Source organism: Amphiura filiformis, chromosome 12 (genome assembly GCF_039555335.1).
Source record: "Amphiura filiformis chromosome 12, Afil_fr2py, whole genome shotgun sequence".
Taxonomy (NCBI): Eukaryota; Metazoa; Echinodermata; class Ophiuroidea; order Amphilepidida; family Amphiuridae; genus Amphiura; species Amphiura filiformis.
The window spans coordinates 62,671,886-62,694,077 of NC_092639.1; the positions used below are offsets into that span (position 1 = coordinate 62,671,886).

The 22,192-nt window shown below is 37.6% G+C and overlaps 1 protein-coding gene across 1 annotated transcript in view; it reads left to right on the forward strand.

Moving 5' to 3' along the window:
* Positions 1 to 22,192, forward strand: part of LOC140166994 (uncharacterized) — a 60,743-nt gene that overhangs the window by 22,322 nt on the left and 16,229 nt on the right. Inside the window, exons 9-26 of the mRNA XM_072190475.1 lie at positions 2,957 to 3,279; positions 5,129 to 5,270; positions 6,163 to 6,243; positions 8,309 to 8,527; positions 9,089 to 9,403; positions 10,521 to 10,666; positions 11,714 to 11,858; positions 12,557 to 12,865; positions 13,452 to 13,805; positions 14,269 to 14,559; positions 15,524 to 15,838; positions 16,233 to 16,425; positions 17,251 to 17,468; positions 17,917 to 18,213; positions 18,913 to 19,129; positions 20,095 to 20,291; positions 20,676 to 20,972; positions 21,523 to 21,810. Of these exons, the coding sequence (XP_072046576.1) occupies positions 2,957 to 3,279; positions 5,129 to 5,270; positions 6,163 to 6,243; positions 8,309 to 8,527; positions 9,089 to 9,403; positions 10,521 to 10,666; positions 11,714 to 11,858; positions 12,557 to 12,865; positions 13,452 to 13,805; positions 14,269 to 14,559; positions 15,524 to 15,838; positions 16,233 to 16,425; positions 17,251 to 17,468; positions 17,917 to 18,213; positions 18,913 to 19,129; positions 20,095 to 20,291; positions 20,676 to 20,972; positions 21,523 to 21,810 (4,347 nt within the window). The remainder of the gene's footprint in view (positions 1 to 2,956; positions 3,280 to 5,128; positions 5,271 to 6,162; positions 6,244 to 8,308; positions 8,528 to 9,088; positions 9,404 to 10,520; positions 10,667 to 11,713; positions 11,859 to 12,556; positions 12,866 to 13,451; positions 13,806 to 14,268; positions 14,560 to 15,523; positions 15,839 to 16,232; positions 16,426 to 17,250; positions 17,469 to 17,916; positions 18,214 to 18,912; positions 19,130 to 20,094; positions 20,292 to 20,675; positions 20,973 to 21,522; positions 21,811 to 22,192) is intronic.

Sequence of the window (22,192 nt, forward strand, 5' to 3'; positions counted from 1 at the left end):
TCGGAGGTCAAACTGTAATTTTTCTTTTCTGAATCCTTATGACGAGAACAATACATAGGTATTGTTTTTAACAAGATTGGACCAACTTTGAAATTTCAGCCCTTGGATAAGCGACCATTTTGAATTTATGAAAACTATACATTTGATAAACTGCTTTGTCCTCTGCACAGCGAAGCACTTCTTTTCGTGGACGCTGACATTTTGTTATTGCTATAGGCAAAACATGCTCACGAAAGGAAGTACGAACTTTTGTCTCTAAGAATGATGATATCATGATATGGAAAAAACTATCGACCGGTAAAATAGATCATACTCTAAGGATTATGATGTCATGAAAGGGGGGGAGGACTATCGACCGGTCATTCTGGGGATAGGTCAATCTGTTTGGGTTGTGTCAAGTTGCGATTGGCTAATAAATTTGAGTAGTGTTGAGCTGAATTATCAAAACAGACACACAGGTGATGCATTCCCACAAAACCCAGGACGCATTTTATATGAGATTTTGTTTATAAATTATTTCTAAATCACTGGGAAAATAAATTAATTAAAAAAACTATATTTATATAAGTATATTTATTTTAGAAGCAACATCCACACCTATAATTGGCGATTCTAGATGGTTTGCTGTATTTTTACAGTTATATATCAAAATCTCAAGAAGTAGCCATGGTAGTAGTGGAACAGTGCCAGTTGGCCGATTCTCTCTCACATATATATGTATGAAGTGTGAAGAAAAATACTACATGATCTATTTAGGGAAATTGGATCACTAAGTTTGCCTCGGTACTGGCTGAAGTAGCCAGTACCTCGCGAAAATTAAAGTTTCCTTCAAACTATGTAGTATTTGTATACTGTCTACACGCTACACGGCACTCGGATCCGCATCTGACACTAAATTCATGATTTTCTATTTTATTACCAAACGAAGCAAGCCATCGATTAGTTCATTGATTCAAATCGAACCATTTCATAAACAGTGATTAAGATAAGTAATAAAATTGGCGCAAATTTAGCGAATTTATCCTGTGTTCAATGAGTTTGGAGGGCGCCTCAAACGACAGATATAAGCGCGTCTGTCATGCCCAACTGCCAACCACCTTGAATTCGTCCTTCAGTAAAATATAATTATTTCAGTAGGGAGTTTATATATTTTTTGCAATATAGGAGGTCTCAAAAGAATTGATACCATCTTGTACATTATTCAGCAACCGACAATAAACATGAAGGTGTCTTTGCATAGTAAAACTCGTGCAATTATTTTGACCCCAAATTTGACATACAAAACTACAGACATAATACAAAAATTTATACGGTTTACCATTTGGGCATATTACACTAAAACCATACAATAATAATTTTACAATACATTTTTGGATCCTAAGTATCCACTACCTCCTCTCAACATCTATACCAATTTGTCTCCATTCAATTCAATTGCATAATTAAACGGTTCTCTCATATTGTAATGGTGAGACTCAATATGGTATACCGTACATCACCAAAAATGTACACTAATGCTTTGATTTTGTGCAAAAATCAAGCCAGTAAAAGCTATAGGTATTGTATAGACAAAAATGGAACACCAATGTTTTTGCTTGCTAGTGACTCTAAACACAATCCTAAACAACATATCCAAAACGGTCAAAAAAAGGGCACAGGGGAAAAATGTTAATTTGCATGTTTCCAAAATGGCCGCTAATGCAGGCCTCAAATTCCAAAATTGGGGGAATATGGATAAAAAAAATCTAATTTGACTCCTCTCATTATTAGGATTCAGAAAAAGTTTAGTTTGACCTTTCTCCGATGTATATATACTTCCTGAGTTATAGGCATAAAGGTCAAATGTCAAAAATTCAAAAATGCTCCGATTTCGCTCAAAGTGGTCTCAAATTGTTCCGATTGGAACAAAATTTAAAAAAAAGAATAGTTTCGCTTTGAATTTGTTTTCCTGTTGCCCAAGTAACAAAACACCTGAGATATGGCAAACTATTCTTTGGTTCAAATTTTTTCCAAGCGGAACAATTTGAGACCACCTTGATCGAAATGGGAGAGTTTTTAATTTGTTTACCCCTGTATACAATGGAGATTAAACGGCGTCGTTGCCAACATAAGGTAACATGCATGATCAAGGGGTCGACTATAAATTATTCATAACGGATTGATAACTGAATTCATTTTCTAGCTGACAAACCAGCAAGGTTTTTCATAGGTTTGCTTTGCTAATAGAATAACCGTGAATTTAGTGTGACTCGCTTGGCTTTACGTACAAATCAATAGGGCATCTATTGTAGCAGCAATCTGAACTATTGAATTTGCATCCTCTTTGGGGTCTTGGATCACCGTGTCTTTATTTTTGACCGATTTCAATGAATGAAATCTCAGCTAAAAGATGCATCCTTTGGCCACTGGTTCTACATGTTTGTCTTTGTTTCGGATATACAAGGGTGAAAATAATTGGTATCATATTACTTTTGCTGTTTGTATAAAGTGTGACGGTGTCAAGTGAAGTTGCTGAGGTTAACTTAACGATTATTGCATTCATGGTTGTTTTATACAAAAATGTTCAAACTTAAATATGATACCAACTCGATCATACTGTATATATATCATACTGTATATTATAGATGCGGTCAGCAGCAGTCAAGCTTGTGGTTTTTTATTATACAAAGATGTCCAAACATTAGTAGAGTGTTACTTTTTATAGAGTTTCGAGTTACCGAGTTTCGAGTTTGAAGTTTCGAGTTTCGAGTTCGAGTTTCGAGTTCAAGTTCGAAACCCAAACTCGAAACTCGAACGAAACTCAAACTCAAAACCCGAACTCGAAACTCGAAATCGAAACTCGAAACTCGATCTCGAACTCGAAACTTCATCTCGAAACTCAATACTAGAAACTCGAAACTCGATATAAAGTAACACTCACATTTAGTATCATAACAACTTTTAATATTCATTACAGATGCGGTCTGCGATAGTGATGCTCTTGTTGACCTTGGTATGGCAAGTGAAGTCATTCCAGATGGAAAAATAACAGCCTCTGATTCGTTCAATGGCTTACCTGCACATGAAGGCAGACTCAACGGTGCTGATTATTGGGCAACGCAACACCAAAATTCAGCTGGTTCGTGGATTCAAGTTGAATTACAAAATACGGACACCATAGTAGGGATACGCATACAAGGTAGTGGCTGGCAGGAAAATGAATGGGTCGAAAAGCTACAGATTAAATATGGTAATACAGAAGCTTCACTGGAATACATTATGGATAATTCTGCACCTAAGGTATGGCCAAGGGGGTGACAAAGTGACACTGAAAATTTTGAATGGCATGATGACCACTTGATTTGTGTATGACGACAGATTCTTGGGGTCAGACTTAGAGACAGTATTTTCCAGGTAGAGTCGGGAGTGTGAGAGTTCATAAGGGCAATGCCGGGACCCCAGGTCACGCCCCTATTCGACGTAAGAAACAAAAAGGTTTAGAAATAGTTTTCATATTATGGTCATAGTGATGACTTGCATTTGGAGGCCATTTGGGTGCTATTTTTAAATACACTGACTCTTGGGACTATTTTTCTATATATCATCTTTTAAGTTTATGCTGGGCTCTTTAATTAAGCTACAAAAGTTAGTTTGGTTGAGTAATAGTATTCATATATGGTCATTTATAGTGATTACCTGCATTTGGCGGCTATTTTGGACGCCATCAAGGGAAACAACCTTTGGGCCATTTTTTATATTTGGAAACATCCTGATAATATTTTCGGGTCATCTCAGGAACCTAAAAAGGTTGGCTTGGTTGGGCCGGGGAGGGGGTGACATATTTGTTTTGTTTTAAACATATGCAGGGATGAACCACTGTTGGGTGAACATTACTGTCACCTTAATTATATTAATTATATCTGTATTGCATTGTTGTTAGGCGATATGAAAGTAAAGCAATTTATACTGCTATATTCTATATGGCATAGTTTAATTGCATGTAGTTTGCTACAATAAATATCTGTAAATATACACAATTACAAAGAAGCTACCCAGCAAACACAAAAACGTTTTAACAAGATATATTTTGGTTTTTGGTTTAGGTAAAAACGTTTTAATAACATTAAATATCGGATTATATAAAGGTCATGAAAACGTTTTAAAAACATACTACAACAATTAAAAAAAATGTTATTGTAAACTTTTATTTGCAAACATTTGTTTGCCAAATATTTTGTCAACAATTAAATAATATTTGCAGTAGGTTAGGCAAAAAAAGGTTTGTCTCAAAGCTCACGAGTGGTTTGAAAACAAATGCGAAATGCGTTTGTTTTATTGCCGACTTTTTTATGGTATTTTGATTTTCGCCGAATTTTACGGGAAAAACGATTTTCAAAAATGTTTTTTAATATTATGTAACCCTTTATATACCCTTTATATAACCAGACATTTAAACGTTTTCCGACAACCTTTTATAAACTTTTGCGAATGATGTCGAACACGTTTTGTGTTCGCTGGGTACTATAATAGTACATGGCCATAGTAAACAATTTCCAATAGGGGGCGAACTACACCACTGCCGTCCCAGACAACCTAATTGTCAACGGTGCACTATGCTCCCACATAAATGCCGGGGTAAATGCTCTCATTAGGAACAAGGGACGCAGTAACGATACGCCAAAATTCATGTTCATGGTGTTGTAAGCAGATTAATTAATGTTTGAGTCCCTAAGGTGATACAAGTAGCACAATAAGCATACCGTAACACCTCGTCTACAAGCATATAGAGTGCTTCTGATGAAAGCTAAATTAGTCCAGGCGCCATTATGGAGTTTGAGCAAATAAATTTTTGAGCATATACAAACAAGTATTATTGTAAGACCAATCTTTTGTATTGGCATATTCACGCTTGTTTCATATTAATTAAGCTTTCATCAAAAACGCTATACAGTCCGACCTCGGTTTCTATGCTTGTAGACGAGGCTTTACGGTATACACTCTTCGTGGGTCACTTATTAGGAAAGAAACGTGGGTTATTTAAAAAAAAAAAAAAAACATGTTTAATTCCAAAATGTTGAGGTCAAAGTTTATACAATGGTATTTACATGACATATATCTAGTCAGTTTAAATGTTCAATTCGTATTGCAGACATTTGATGCCAACAGTGATAAAAATACCGTCGTTTACATCGAATTCCCCCAGCTAATTAGCGCAAAGTTCCTGCGTATTCTACCTACCCAGTGGCATAACTGGGCAGCACTACGCTTTGAAGTCGTTGGATGCGATAATGGTAAGATTCATTTTCGTTAAACATGGTTTACATATTTCGCCATTTTGTAAACATGGTTTACATATTTCGCCATTTTGTAATTATTAACATATTCTAGATAAATCAGGAAGACGTTTAAATGTGATACTTGGATATCTCAAAAGTCACCGTCATATTGGATAGATTTATCAAAGAAAAGTAAAGTAGCCTACTATACTTATATTCAGTATTTGGGAATCGGGAAAATTTTAACAAATCAATGTTTTTACCTACCAGTATTTAAAAATACGTGAATAATAATTAGAGACAGTGCCTGGGTGACCTAATCTACTAAACCTTTAACGTTTGCCCTATGACCTTTAACTCTCCTGCAATATGGCGCCTATTCTTTAGTTCTAGGATACATGTTCTGGATCGTTACGTCATTTCTTTTGCCTTTCTCTAATTTATTCTGTTCACTGCCGATAGGCATGAGGTGATCGCAGATTACGAATACCAATACAGCCGATTATGCAAGCTTTGACCCATATGAACATGAAATGCACATTAGTGACCTTTGAACTCAAATATGTGAACACCCCAATGTTAATGTTAACGAACCTGTGCAAGTGGCTGTACTGTACTACAAAATTAGTGGAAATATAGAAATCGAGCAGGCTGTGACAAATTATCGTCACAATAGTATAAACCGACGTCCCTATTACGTCCCGTCTAAATTAGGCAACTTGAGGTTGACAATCTACCAATTGGCATGATCGGCTTTGTACAGCAACAGAAATGGACCAGTCGTCATCTACAGGCAGATGTTAAAAACAAGTGTTGTAGTTATCTCGGTTTCGTCAATATAAGAATACAATGACGAATTATAAATTCCCATACATTTATATATTGGTATTATGTTTTGATACAACAGATAGGCAATGGTGGACCGTTGACATGGAGGAAAGTTGGTGCGTAGGTAAAGTAGCCATCTACAACAGAGTTGACTGCTGCTGTAAGTGTGAATGTGGCTCTTTATTTTCCTAATTTTGTCGTAAACGAGAAATTATCTTAGGGAGTGTTCATAAATACTTCGGTGTGGGGTGGAAAAGTTGGAACCTCGGACGTCAAAATTTTTTTGATCCCCCTAAAAAAGGGTGGATTTAAAAAAAAATGTTTTTGGCCAAATGTTTTGTCAACACTTAAATAACATTATGTTAAAATATTTGCACCTAGCAAACACAGAAATGTTCTTAAATTAGGGATTCAATCATGTTTCCCCGTTGTTCATCACCCATTAACAACGCGCGGCCGGCGCGTCTGTGTGGTTGACTTTGCTCGGGCAGCTAAAGCTGCCCTCGCGAAGTAAACCACGCAGACGACGCGGCCGCATCGTTGTTAAACGGTGATGAACAACGGTGAAACATGATTGAATCCCTTTCAACAACGAAAAGAAGCTGAAGATCGTATAATTCTGGGTATTCGCAATAAGGGCGCCGCCAGCGGTTTGCGACGTATTCGTGATGTATCATGGGAAAGGTCGACATCAAGCCCGCAAATCAATAGAGAATATTACCATGCTATTACATTTCAAACACGTGATAATATTATTGAGTTTGCCGATTCGCGGTATTACCGTTATATTGATAACTAAAAAAAATATTGTCACGTGTTCTATGTAATAGCATGGTAATATTCGTATTACGCGGACTTGGATGTCGACCTTTTCCCATGATACATCACGATTACATCGCAAACCGCTGGCGGCGCCCTTATTGCGAATACCGAGAATTCACGATTATTTCGCGAGGAAATGTCAGTTAATCATTGTCACTAAGCCTTACAAAAAGGCAAAGTTTAGCTGCTACCTGAAAAATACTGAATTCAACTTGTAAGCTTGCACACGCACAAAGGTTCCAGGCATGATGAATTTTACGTGCTCTCGCGTAACGCGTAGTCTCGCTCGCGTTCGCGTATACGCTACAGTAAAAGTGTGGATTCATCACGGATTAACAACGGTTGGCTCCTGTACAAAGGTATAGGAGGAGTTGTTGAAATGTTTTTACAAAACGTTTTAATAACATTTAAATGTCGGGTTATATAAAGGTCGTGAAAACATTTTAAAAACGTTATTGTAACTATTTTGGGCAAACATTTTTTGCAAAATATTTTTTCAACCCCCAAATAACATTCTGTTTAGAATGATTAGTACCAAGTTTTTTGGAATGTTATTAAAACGTTTCTATACCCTTTATATAACCCGACATTTAAAAAATTTAAACATTTGTGTTTTCTGTGCAGTAAATTACCAACAAATGTTATTTAATGTTATGAAAACGTTTTATACCATTAATGTACCCTTTATATAACCCGACATTTAAACGTTTTCTGACAACCTTTTATAACCTTTTGCGAATGATGTCGAAAACGTTTTGTGTTTGCTGGGTTATCGCTTCGAAGTTATTAGTTTTTCTGCTATTCTGTTTTGGGGTTGCTATTAATACAAGACTATTGTCAAAATCGCAGGCAATTTTGACTCATGTGGAGCCTAAATGTTGACCTTTTTTCACAAATCCGGAACAATAAGTCTAGCACGACTGCCTTTGGATTTCCTGTGATTGAACCAAACCGACTTGTTAGGTTACTTAAATGGTCCCATTTAAGATGTTGCCAACATTAAAAAGTGGCTTTAAGCACGCATGGGTCAATCAAAGGTCAACACATGGGTCAAATTTCAAAGTAGATTTAAAACCATATCAACGTTTTGGTATGGTTGAATTTGACACCGCGATTAGCACCACATCCTGAATGTGTTTTGGGTCCATCTAAGGAACCTAAAAAGTTGTTTTGGTTTAATCCAGTGGGAATGCAAAGGCGATGGTGCTAGCTCCCATCTATAAGAGATGACCAGAGGAATATTATGGCCATTAGACCTTTACATCCTCTGACCTCCCTACGGCTGCCAATCACCGCCATTGGCCTCTATGCGAATACCTTGACGAAAATGTAAGCCCGTCCTCAAAGTAAATTCAGTTATTAATATTATGAACATTTCCTTTATTATTTTTTAATTTCACCAGCGAGCAGGCTTGATGGAGCCGTAATACGAGTTGGTTCAAATTCTGCATTCGAAAATAACCTAGAGTGTGAAAGCAGCGTGTCATCTGAACAAATCCAGGGTTCCCAGATCATCGAAATTGAATGCAACCTGCAGGGACGGTACCTAAGTGTTGAATTACCTCTCGATAAGCGCTTGGCACTCTGTGAAGTAAAGGCATACATGTGTGAAAATAGTGCAGGTAAGGCACCGCAGCCAAATTGAATCGATCTCGGGACCGACCGTCGCTGCGTACATCGGTACCTTTTTAAAATTATTATTAATATATTTTCGACTATACAAATGTTCACCCTGATGTGGCAGTGACGTCAGTGCGTATTGGGTACTGCGTATTGCAGTACATTTCATTGGGCGCAGTTTCAAACCGCTGGCGTTATCTCAATGCGCTGGTGTACACAAGCACGCTCTTACGATATGCGTGCGTGCGTGAAACATATTCTTCAACGCGTTGACATCAATGCCACATTAAGGCGCGAATGGTATATTTAGTCAGAATTAAATGGTAAACTTTTGTTTGGTGAATACATACAAAATACTAAAAATATTTTCATAGTAAGCAGGTTAATTAAGGATCGACCAAGTATCGGTAGTCGATGGAAAGATCGAACAAATTTGGTTCCATTGCCTAAGCGTCTGATATCTTAAAAGGCCATTATATCTAATATTTCTAAGACCTCCCTCGTGTATTCCTCTTTTAGTTACGTCATTAGAGAAAACTTCTTTTTTAAATTTTTACCTCAAGCCGACTTAGTGTTTCCATTGACGATATCACCGGATGATGCTACTGGACACCTCGGTATAGATTGCTACGCACGTAACCCACACGACTTTCCAATAACATGGTATTGGTTCAATACTCTTACTCAGACTGTACTATCTTTAGATAGTAATATCATAGTCCAGATCAGCACCCAAGAAATCTCGAAGTGCAGATGGAAGAGTGAAATTATTCTTCTAGATTTCATCAACAGTATATTTGATGACGGAACATTAGTATGCGGCATGAGAGATTCCCTTGAAATCTGGCAAGGATATAGGAGTCTGATGATTGAAAAAGGTTGGTACCGATACCGGAAACATACGACTAATTTAATCGTAACGTTTTCGAGCGACGGTTGCTTTCGAGTTGACGAAGGTAATAATATTTCAACTATTAGCATGAAAGTACATCTGTATTGATAATCCATAATAGAACGATTTTAACGCTTGATCTCAATAAAAATATATCTACCTCCGTAATTTTTAGCTGTTGCTATTACAGCCTTCGTCAGCGGAATGACTCGATCGTGCACTCTTGAAGTGTGACGTAATATTCGGGTCATACACCTTTGGTAACTTGTAGCGCCCTCCGTCTTTGTTTGGAGATGGTTGGTTGGCCCTTTTGTTGATAATCTGGTGTGTCCAAAACAGCAACAATTCTCCCTTTGCCGGCCAGTAAGATCTGGATATCCTAATCATTCTTCACTTGTTTAAACGCTTTATGTTAATCTGCATTCAAATTGTACTCAAGTTTCTTTGGACAACTCAATAAACCAGACGCTTTCGATCTCAGTTCGTTAGCATCACGTTCAGGAACTTACGACACGCCGATTCATTGCTGGTAATGATATCAACAACGGGGATCTCTGTTGGTGCAACAGCGTAATGCAGTCCTTTTACCAACACAGATAGCTCAGAATCGTTCAGTAAACACTGAGAACAGTTCTTCACCCATTTACTGATGCAATCGGACGCCAGAGAATTGTTAGTTTTGCGAGATTCACGTTCCTTTTTCCGTTCAAAACAATCGCGAAAATGTGTCGACCTGGACGAAGTCAAAATCTTGGATAGGGAACCCGATGGTTTGAGAGAGGAGTTAAGGTCATGCCGCTGACAAAGGCTGTAGTAACAACAGCCCAAAATAACGGAGGTAAATATATTTGTATTGAGATCAAGAGTTAGAATCTTTCTATACATATTTTAACCATGCTTAAATAGCAGAATGGTGTACATCTGTTCAATTAAAGCTGACCTTGCTTATGTTTAAGAGTATGGCAATTAAAACAAATAGTCTTAGGCAACACCACCGCTGAAAGACGACCGCTTTGTGTAAGATACGCCGACATTTGATGACAGTGTGCTCTTTATCGGCTAACAATAAACAAGATTTTGTACAATTCTGGACTTTTTTGCAGGCAAAGTTCTGTCTCTGGACAGTGGGTTTGATGCCTCTACAATGCAGCTTCATTTAGCATGTGTGGTCATCGGCACTTCCCAACCACAAGTACGCTGGACGTTTGGTGATGACACGTATATTGATGATCAGTTGGACAAGTACACGGTATGTGTATTCAAGTGTTAAGTGCTGCAGATTAGCGATCATACTGCAGTTACTGTCCGTTTTCCTATACACAATTATACACAGTGCTCTTTCCCATTGACGCGTGACCTCTACAAATAGCCCTACGTTAAAAGTATGGGGATATGACTAGTTAACGTCGCTGTGTGAAAAATAACCGGCCAATATTAAAAGTACTCTTCTAAAGTTCTAGAAAATATAGTTTTTAACATGTCCTAAATTTTTAGCTAATTTAGGTGTTTGGAGAGGGTCGCACTTTTGTGTTTTAGGAAGGATATGTAAACGACAGATAACACCAAAAATATGAAGAAATTATTTCCAAACCGTGTTAAGTCAACAATCATTATGTTGCACATTTTCAAGAATGCTGGTTTACAAAAAGCACGCCATTGTCTCATTTCGTGAACAAAGGTACACATACCATTGTTTCCTTTCGTTTCCTTTATAATCGGTTACCCAACTGAAGCTATAATACCAGCTTTATTGCGATATCGCACATGAAAACAGATACTTGTGCACAACCAGAGAAGATCCGATTTAATCAGTTGAGCTGTTTCAATTAGTGTTATCTTGGTTTAATAGCTTTTAATGGGGTTTAAGTCCTGCAAAGGTCGAGATCATGTGCTAATCAATCGAGCCCAAGGTGATACAAGCAACAGAATAAATTCTACTAGTGGGTCACTTATTAGGAAAAATTCGTCAGCCAAAATTAGTCATTCTTACAATCCCATTACAACTATTCCCATAAGGAATAAAGATTAAGAAAATAAGGATTAAAAATAATATAGTTTGACTTTTATACGTCGAATATCAACATTTGCGCTCCAAAATAGGTCATAACAGATAATTTCCTCCGATCTGGATGAAAACTTTCGGGCGCGTGGCCCTTCTCTAGCTACGCCCCTGAGTCTAAAGACTCCTAAAGGTTGTATCTGTCCTGGCTGCTATTTATTCGACATAAGCCTTTTTTGTGGTAAACATTCTGCATCATATTATTATACTTCTTGTGTCTTTGTGTTTCATTTTTAGGTTACCAACACCGTGAATGCATCAACATTATATTCGACATTAACTATTAATAATTATGACCCTCATCTTGACGATGGGAGCTACGCGTGTAATGTTGAAGCATTTAATTTCACAGTTGATCAAGAAAGTGTTCTTTTCGAAATGCGTAAGTGTTTGAACTTTTTTGTATAGTTGCATCTTTAAAATATGTAGTCAACATTACGATCTAGCAAGACCGAAGGCCGAAATTACCTTAACTTGGATACTTAATAACAAAAATATTTGTCTCATGTTGCTCATCAGTTTTGTTCATTAAGTCCCACATGACTCTCAGAAGTAATATTCAACTGGCTTATCCTTTACGTGCAAAATTCTTGCACAGATGGCAATCTCCCAAACGGTGTTACTTGCCCCAATCACTCCTTTCTTCAGGAACAGATTCCACTTACGTTTAAATTGACAGTCGTGTCATTTTATACAGCATACTTCAGTATGTCAAAAGAATACCAATATTAATTCCCTGTTTGGGAAAGATGCGCACTTTTAACGTAATTCAAAATCTTCTTCGTTCAGTTACCGCAACAGTAGCACTTTGGCTACGCGACACAATTATCTTATTTGTATGTTAGTACTCTACGTTGAGAGCACCTAGCTACATTTTACTTCTTTTCTAATATTTACTTCTCAGACTTTTACATTAGCAAAAGGGTTTATCATATGAAGTCAAGCAATGTCATTGTAAATAAACTCCAAATATCGCCTCCTAATTTGGCAGTATTCATCATGCAAATCATCGTTTGACCATTAGTTAATTAATAGTACCAATGTATTGTTTTAATATTGCTTTGTTTCGTCACATTTTAGCAAAGATAACGTCAGTCACGAGGACACATATCAATGATTATACATTGACTTGTGCCGCCCAGGGATATCCTGCCTTTGAAGTAACCTGGTCCTGGGAAACAAATGATAAACATGGTTCACCAACTTATCAAGAAACACAGACTGGAAGTGTACGATCTGACAATGGAACATGGCTCAGGCAACACGCTCAGACAACACTGATTGTTTCTAATTTTCAGCAAAATGACAATTCTTCGGAATACTGTTGTACTGTGATGGATAACGCAACAGATGCTACAATTGATCGGCAGTGTATTGCAGTAGGATGTGGTGAGTCTTTTTATGCATGAATTCAGTCCCAGTAAAAGTGATCCAATAAAATGAACCAACTATATACGCCACAAGTGCACCCTACCCACCCACCTTCCGAAAACCAGAAACATTTTTGAAGCCGAAGAGTACTCTGTTTGTCGGTGTGTTGCCATGTTAAGGCGTCACAATATCGGTAATACAAGTCCTCACTCGAAAGGTCAACGCTCAGAAGACGGTGGGTATAATAGAGGGGAAGTAGGTATATGACCCCGTTTCTGATGTTTTAGAGGACTTACGCTTCGACTATCCTTCCAGGTCCTCGTTATACATCGGTGTTTTCTTCGACTAACTGACATAAGTAGTTGACATGGCTCTCCCGTTGCGTACACTACTATTTTCCCCCATTTATTTACTTACACGCATCCACCCCCATACCTAATAAAAATAGAGTCAGAAACTGCAGAGACAGACAGAGAACGATGGAGAATTAGAAAAAAAGTCCGAATGAAGAAAACAAACCATTCGCAAGAAAAAAAACACTAAACCGTCCAGTCCCACACGTCTTCATTTATACTACCATGGAGTAACTATTTTATCATTTCAGAATGTGACACTGGTTATATCTATTGGAGTGGTTCCTGCTACCAATACGTAGATGAAATCAAAACGTTTCAAGACGCTGAAAGACATTGCGCAGATGAAGATGCTCACGTAGTTGCAATTGAATCACATCGGGAACAAGAGTTTCTAGCGACAAATTCTCACTTCCCGACTGGATATTGGATTGGGCTATTTAGAGACCCCGTTCCAAAATGGCACGACAGTTCCCTACCTTTGTATACCAATTATGTTAATGATGACCTCACATACAGCTGCTTTAAGATAGTTATGGATAATGACCATAAGTGGTTAAATAGATGGTGCGGTGGACCTATTCATTTCATGTGCGAAAAGGAACGTAAGTAAATACCAGGATATTGGGAGGGAATTGAGGGTGAGGGCATTGCTCTCTGCTGGTCATCTGCATTATAATGTAATTTTTGAATTCCAATAAAGGCCCCGTACCGCCAAAGTGTGATGGTCGGCCTTTCCCCGGCCCTGTAGTAAGGTGGTAGGGCAATGATTGCTTTCTTCTAAAATTAGCACAAACAACGATCTCGCAACTTAGCTCAAATGCTTAATACTATATTTGAGAGTTTGTGGTATGGGATGATAAAGCCGTAGAAAGAAGAAAGCGGGTAATAGACAGGGGTTATAAAGCCCAAATATCGATGGAGAAACTGGTTTTGGTAGAGCAACTAGTCAAACGTATTGGAAAACTGCCATATTCGGTTGCAAAGGCGTGCATACGACTCTACCACTATTCATATTGATCATGCACACATTATTTCAATACCGTTACCATTTTGTTTAATTGACAGTTGTCCAAATAACGTCGAATCTGACTTCTCCTATTTACGGAGAAGATGTCTCATTATCCTGTCATGTAGTTGGCGCATGCGCACGATTTGGAATCACATGGCAACACCAGTCGTTTTTAGATGGTAACATTTCCATCACAGAGCTATCAGGAGATACAACTGAAAACGAGGCAATCCAAGACGGATCACTTATCATTGCAAACTATGACGAAGAAGACGAAGGCATCTATAATTGTATCGTGAAGATGAACAATGATACCATTGTATCACCAGATACGCTTGTTATTGCCCGTGAGTTACTCTACACATTTCTGGAGAGCATTTCAATAATTCTTTATTTTTCATTTTTTTAGAAATACATGATTATTTTGAAATTGAAAGTCCTAAAAATTACACGACCAGCTTCAAAATGGTCTCAAAGCTAAATAGTCTACCCCAGCAAACACAAAAACGTTTTAAAAACGTTTTTAATAAGTTATATTTTGGCTTTTGGTTTACATAAAAACGTTTTAATAACATTAAAATGTCGGGTTATATAAAGGTCATGAAAACGTTTTAAAACGTTTTGTATGAAAACACACCACAACAATATTTTTACAATGTTTTCAAAAATGTTATTGTAAACTATTTTTTTTTTTTTTTTTTGCCAAATATTTTGTCAACACTTAAATAACATTATGTTAAAATATTTGCACTCAGCAAACACAGAAATGTTCTTAAAATGTTTTTTTCAAAACGTTTTAATAACATTTTTAAATGTTATTTAAAAATGTCGGGTTATATAAAGGTCATGAAAACGTTTTTAAAACGTTATTGCAAATATTTTGGGCAAACATTTTTTGCAAAATATTTTTTCAACCCCAAAATAACATTCTGTTTAGAATGTTTTGTATCAAGTTTTCAAAAATGTTTTTGAAATGTTATTAAAACGTTTTATACCCTTTTTATAACCCGACATTTAAACGTTTTCTCTAAAACATTTTTGTTTGCTGAGCAGTAGATTATCAAAAAATGATTTTTAATGTTATGAAAACGTTTTATACTCTTAATATACCCTTTATATAACCGACATTTAAACGTTTTCTGACAACCTTTTATAACCTTTTGCGAATGATGTCGAAAACGTTGTGTGTTTGCTGGGACACTATATAGTAGTATTATCATGGTTTAGCTATATCACATTTAACTTAAGATTGAGATCATCTCCTTCTAGCCCTTCTTGGATTGCTTATATTTAATTTCATATTTATATCAGCTCGGATCTCTACGACATCTGATTCCTACGACCATTTGAATAACATTTACACGTTGACATGTGACGTCATTGGGAACCCAGCACCGAACATAACCTGGGTGAATGGACAAGGCGTGATTGTGGACAATGGCGGGTCCCATCAAATTTCAACAAACGTTAGGATGGACAGTTATTCTCCAATGGCTAAATTTGAAATTCTTACTTCGACTTTGCAATTATCAGGGTTTCAGTACAATCCAAGTAATAAAGATTACACCTGCTCTGTGATGGTATCAGATAATACGGTCAAGGAAAAAATGACCACTATTCGTTTTCGTAAGTACCAGTTTTAAAACAATATTTCTTTATTATTGAAAAGTGCGATAATTCGATATTATTGTGTGTATTTAATCCACAGTTAGCTTACCTTTGTATTTCTATGATTGTGGTTGTGGTTGTGGTGTTTGTCTTTGTGGTTGTGTTGATACAAAGGTGGTGAGGTGGTGTGGTAGAGGTGATGGTGGAAATGATTATGGTTGTGGTTGTGGTACTGGTGGTGGTGGTGGTGATGCTGGTAGAAGTAATGGAGAGGTGGTTGTCTCTGTGGTTGTGATTGTGGTGGAGGGGATTGTGGTGCTGACGACGACGACAACGATTATTTCAGTAACTAAGTGAAAAAAAACCATACCCACTCATAATGTAGGCCTAATTGAATGTCGCTTTTCAACAGCACCAGTTCTTCTGTCATGTAATGATAGCCTTAATGGATCGTGTTATGTAGCAGTCCAAGAAACAGTTGACTGGGAAACAGCCAAAGTATCGTGCGAGAAAAATTATAACGGGATACTCGTTTTTGTCGAAAACCAAGAAGAAAAAGAATTTATCATACAATTGATGCAGAGAGATCTAACGGAATATCCAGGGTAAGGGCACGTGATGTCAAAAAGGTATTGTGATTACTCAATATGTCTTGCTTACGCGCCTTGCGGATCATGCGCCACGGATTTCACGTCACGGCAGAGTAATATTAGAGGTAGGGTTAGGTACAGCCCCTAGTCCTTTTGGTAAAAATCAAAATCTCTGAAATATGATCATGGGTCTGAGTAGAGCTAACGGGACTAAGTGTCGTCTCTTTCCCACCTTGACGTTTCGGCCTCACTGTACAATAATAAACCGAATTAAACAGACTAGTCAACCAGGGCAGCTCAGCAACCAATCATGCCGCATCTTTGCCCTGACGTCAGACGCAAACTAGTCTTTTTATCTGTGTCTCAGATTATAGCGAAGATCGTAGCGTTAGTGATGTGGGCAGTCTTCTATTTCCTTTCTGGTATTCTGGTGACGCTGTCGCTTGTGATGCTGATAAGGGACAAGTGACCTTTAAAGTATTCAAATGACCAGACGATACAGGAGGCGCGTCACGTGATGTTCGAGACGGACGAAATTACAAGGCTGAAAGCCCGTTCAATATACGGTTATCACTAACAAATTGAAAACTTAGAGTGGAGTTCGTTGTCGAACTCCAACGGTTTTGAAATAACACACAATCAACCTTGTTGTATATATTTATTCAACAAAGCGAATTGTCGACATAGCTGACTTCGATTTCGATACACTATTGCAATGACAATATTAATAACATTAAAGTATAATGCTATAGAAAATACGTTGCATCGACTGCGTGACGGACAAATCAAAAGCATTATATATATATTAAACCTTGTGATATTAAATATTTTCTGATACAGCTCCATCATATGGTTAGGAGCCAAACGCAGCGAATCGGGGAGTGAAGTATTTTACACGGTTGATGGCAGTGTACATGCCTACGACTATTTCGGTGGCGGAGAACCATCTACAGCTTCTGGTAGGGACTGTATGGCTCATGACATTGGATCAGACACTGCAGTTGCTAAATCATGCAATACATTGGCTGGATATATTTGCAAATACAATCAAAACGCAGGTAAGGCATGGATTCAAAACCTAAGCGGATACGCCGTTGGTTCTGCTACGTCGTCGGCGGTTCGGGTTTTAAAGCCATCTTTAATAGAACATTTTCTTAGTTGCTTAGGCACCGGCACCACATCTTATATCACTCTCGATGCCCGGTTGGTTACCGATAGCTCTTGTCTATCATACCCTGGTGATGTAATAGATTGTATCAAGAATAAGAATTTACATTAACATAGTGTTATCTTTTTGCATTAAGATAAAAAAAATGATAGCACTATGAAAATGTACAGGGTACGATAGAAATAGTCATCGGCACCTATCGAGCACCGATAGCGTTATAGTACCAAATGTTGATGTTGTGCCTAATCAAAACAATATATAGACTATACATAAGAGTTTGGAATTTTAAATAAAAATGTTTATTTTATTTTCATTTTTCTGTGTTATTTTTTTCTTAGTCAAAATCACTTCAGTCATAGGTACACTTGATACGTTTAACGGACAGTTTATGCTTCGTTGTGATGCGATTAGTTTAAATGTTCCGACTATATTATGGACACGGAATGGTGACAACATAACAACATCCGTTCCTCAGCGATACCAACTCGGACAAACAGTTACCGAAACAGACATAAGTGTCAGCAGCACTTTGGTTTTGTTAGATGTCTTGAATGAAATGAATGCTGACTTTAGATGTGTTGCTTTGGTAAACGAACACTTGGAGGGCGACACCAGAAGAGTTGACGTGGATTGTCGTAAGTGGTGATTCTGTTCTTTTTGATTATTTGAGGTATTGTCAAAATAAAGAAGTCATGGATTGCACAACTTGTTTAATAATAAGTGATGTAATAAGTTAATTTATTCTACATTTTTTGTCCTAATAATTGTGAATGGTTTCATTTAGTTAGTGTTTCCATTTGTGTAATACATTGATACGGGACTTCAACTGAACCATGAATTTTCTGCATAGGCGTAGATCCCGGAGGGGGATGGGGGATGGGGGATAAATACCCCCATATTTTGCCGGGGGATGGTTCATACAATCATCCCCCAATGTTGATGCCTGTATGTGGGTTTCTGACCAAATTAACCTCATATTTGGCCATTTAAACCCCCCAAATCCTCATTTAGCTTCAATATGGCTAATTTGTGCATTTGTGCCATAAACTTATTTGGTCGCAAAAAGGTACTGGATTCACTATAATTTTTTTCCAACCTCATCCCCCTAATGTTAAAAGGAAATCTACGCCATTGATTTTCTGGGATAGGTATTGAAAATGCGTGTCACATCGACAACGTCGCCACCTATATAGTCAATATAAAGCAAATGGATGGGATGCGGACGGGTTATAGATGTATGCCGTTCGTCAGTATTCGATAATCAAACCGATATGATAGAAACCGTCAACCTGGCTACTTTTAAACAATAAAAAAATATTCCTATACTTTGATAGCTTGGCAGGAAACTTGGTGTGAATACTTCTTCGCTGAAACAGACATGTGTTACGCATCTATTGCACAGAGTGTGTCATGGGATGACGGCGAGGCTTATTGTAACTCTGTATACAATGGACATCTGACTGATGTTTCCAATGTTGCTGAACTGGATTTTTTAAATACATTTGCATCGAACGATTTCGATGGCATACAGTCAGGTCCTGGTAGTTCAGTGTAAGTATGCTATACATAACAAAGAGATATGCTAAACATAAGAAAGAGAGAGCTATCTATCTCATGTCACACACAAATGACTTTCACATTGGTGTCCGTATAATTTGTCACACTAATTGTTGCCTCTGTCACACTTATTGTTGCCCGTGGTTGTCATATAAGATGTGAACGCTAGTGGTTTGAGTCTGCCGGGGAGTCTGCGTCTAATGAAATACACATTGGCGTTACTGGGGTAAAAACGGTATAGACGTACTTCTGACCCACCCATCCCTGACCACAGTGTCAGGTGAAGCCGCGTATCTATGGTTGTTTAAACTGGTTCGCGAATAAGTGTACGTAGACGCGAAGATGTGTAAATTGTTCCTATTCAAAGTCAACCTCACTACGCACATTGACGTTACCGGTATTTTTCTGTCTGGACGGGTATGCTACAGGCAAGTTGAATCAATGTGAAATGTTACATATTAGAGAGTTTGCGAAATGCGGTTCAAAAGCACAAACTACAACGTCGAGAGGATTGTAGAGGATTATGTATTTAAAACCACTCTGCCATTACAGCCTTTAGAATCCAAGTGAACGCAAAAATATATAGTGAGCTGTAAATTATTAACGAAAATACGTCAATCTAAGAACAATAGTTCCATATTTCCTCATAGACTACAAAATTACCTTTTATGTATTATCTAGATAAAAGACCAATTACAGTGGCGTACCGTGGCCGCCCCTTCCCCTTAAAGTGTCACCTATAACCCACTTGACTAAACAAGAGGGAGAAAGTTTGATGAAGTCCGGGGATGCAGTCGCTGACACATACCCTTTTCTTGATCGCCTATTGATACACATTAAGTTTAAACGACAAGACATTCAATCGATATATTTGCAGTTGCCGTGGAAGTTGAAGTAAATTTCATTTCGCAAACTCTCTATTTTTAAGACTCTTGTAATCTAATGTGTGTATTTAACAGGAGAGCTGTGTGGGTAGGAATAAGGCAAGTCTCCAGTGAATGGCGAGCCATCGATGGCACCATACAAACTTACTTAAACTGGGCGAACGCTCAAGCTCATGATAACCATTGCGTGGCACTCAGCGTGGCACCGGGAAAATTTGTTGATGCTGACTGTTCGACGCCGCAGATAGGTTTCGTATGCAAATATGAAAATGGTGAGTGCTTCCAAAGCGTTTAATAATACTTAAACAAAAAACAAACAAACAAACAAACACCCATCCACCAAAACAAACACTACTAAACAAGTAAGTTTTTAACAATAGTAGTTAACCAATATATCACACTTTTTTAAACAATTGAAGATTTGCAAAGACGTCATTGCGCATGTACGTTTATTTATTCACTTATACGCAGTTGTGTTTCATGACGTGCTTTAATCCAATGATTATGATGCATTTTGCTTTTGCGATATGAACTGATTTATTTGCGTGTTAGTTTTTGAATCCATGAAATATCCACAGACCAGACCCATGTAAATCATATTGTATAGTAATGCTAAATGTTGTTAATGATTAGCACTTTAATTGTTTTTTACAAAGTTCTATCCGTTGGACTAGCTTCACAGTCATCTGCAGTTTCCCTTGGGGGTAGAATGGAGCTCGCTTGTACACTAAATAAAGCATGTACATCGTCAATTCATTGGGAGTTTAGAGCATTTGATTCCCAAGATATTACCAGTAAGCAGGGTTCGGAACCAGTTGCGTATTTTGATCAAGGGGTCATCGTAAGTACGTTGCTTGTGGAGAGTTTCAGCGAGCAGGATATAGGAACATACACATGCTATGCGAATCTAACAAATGGTGCTCATGCAATGGCGTCTGTCAACGTGTCTTGGGGTAAGAATAATTCCCGCACGCTTTTCTATTTTCCCCTTTCTCTGTCTTTCTTCTGCGCCATGTTAAAACTCATTCATTCTTTCTTTTACACTCTTCCATGTGTACGTGTTTTTTTAATCTTGAAGTCTTTTTATCTGTCCGTAGGCATATATCCATCTCTCTTGTATATTCTATTGTTGCTGCTTGATTGCAGAAGGGATAAATTATCAGCAAAGTTTGACAAGTAGCAGAAAATTACATCTTTGTACTTCTTTAAAATTCGCAATTAATAATACAAATTATACAAACAATTACGTCTTATTCAAGTTGACCTGCGGGCCAGGCAACCGGACCAATGAATGAAGAAGACTCTTTTACCCTTGTGTGATGATATTACTGCACTTTAATATCCGATCGCCGACCAGCCTATCTTGATTTCAGGGACCATAGGCAAACTGGACAAAATCAACACATCATAAAAAATAATCATTAAAGAAATACATACAACTGATCTTGTCAATATTGGTCCCTAATTCTTTATGATTCCGACTTGTAATGATTTTTTTCGCAGTAAATGTGGACATCGTTTCAACTACATGTCTTCAAAACACAACCACAGTTTTGTGTCAAGCTTCAGCGCATTTCAACCCCGTGATTAAGTGGTACACCGCCGAGTCGTGGCTAGATGCTGATAGCAACGATGTTTCCTTTACGGTAACTGAAACTAGAGCTGGGAATACACTGTCTTCATGGTTAACAGTTGTTGGATACGAGGGCGAGAATGTCTTCTGCAGGGCGAGCGAGCAGGAACAGTATTCTGTCGGGTTCGCTGAAGAGTGCCTGATGATTCAAAACTGTAGTAAGATATTTGCAATCCTTATTTCATTTTCAAAAATAACCCGAAGGGCTCCGCGTTTGACAATAAAAGTCGTACACATACAAAACCACAAGTTATTGACTATGGAATAGGAAGCGAACAGTTAGGATTTATTGTAAAACATTAGCTAGCTCTATTAAAGATCTGTGGCTTATAAATTTGAGGCTTATTTTAATAATGATATGAACCGAGTGCTTTTGATATAATAAATATCACAATAAATAAATAAATAAATAAATAAATAAATGGATCCTGTGTGTGACAACCTAATCAAACCATAAAACTCACCAAGAACACAGAAATTTGCCAACTTCGGTAACGTTGCATAGTGTGACGTCATCTGATTACGTTGGCCCCAAAGCCG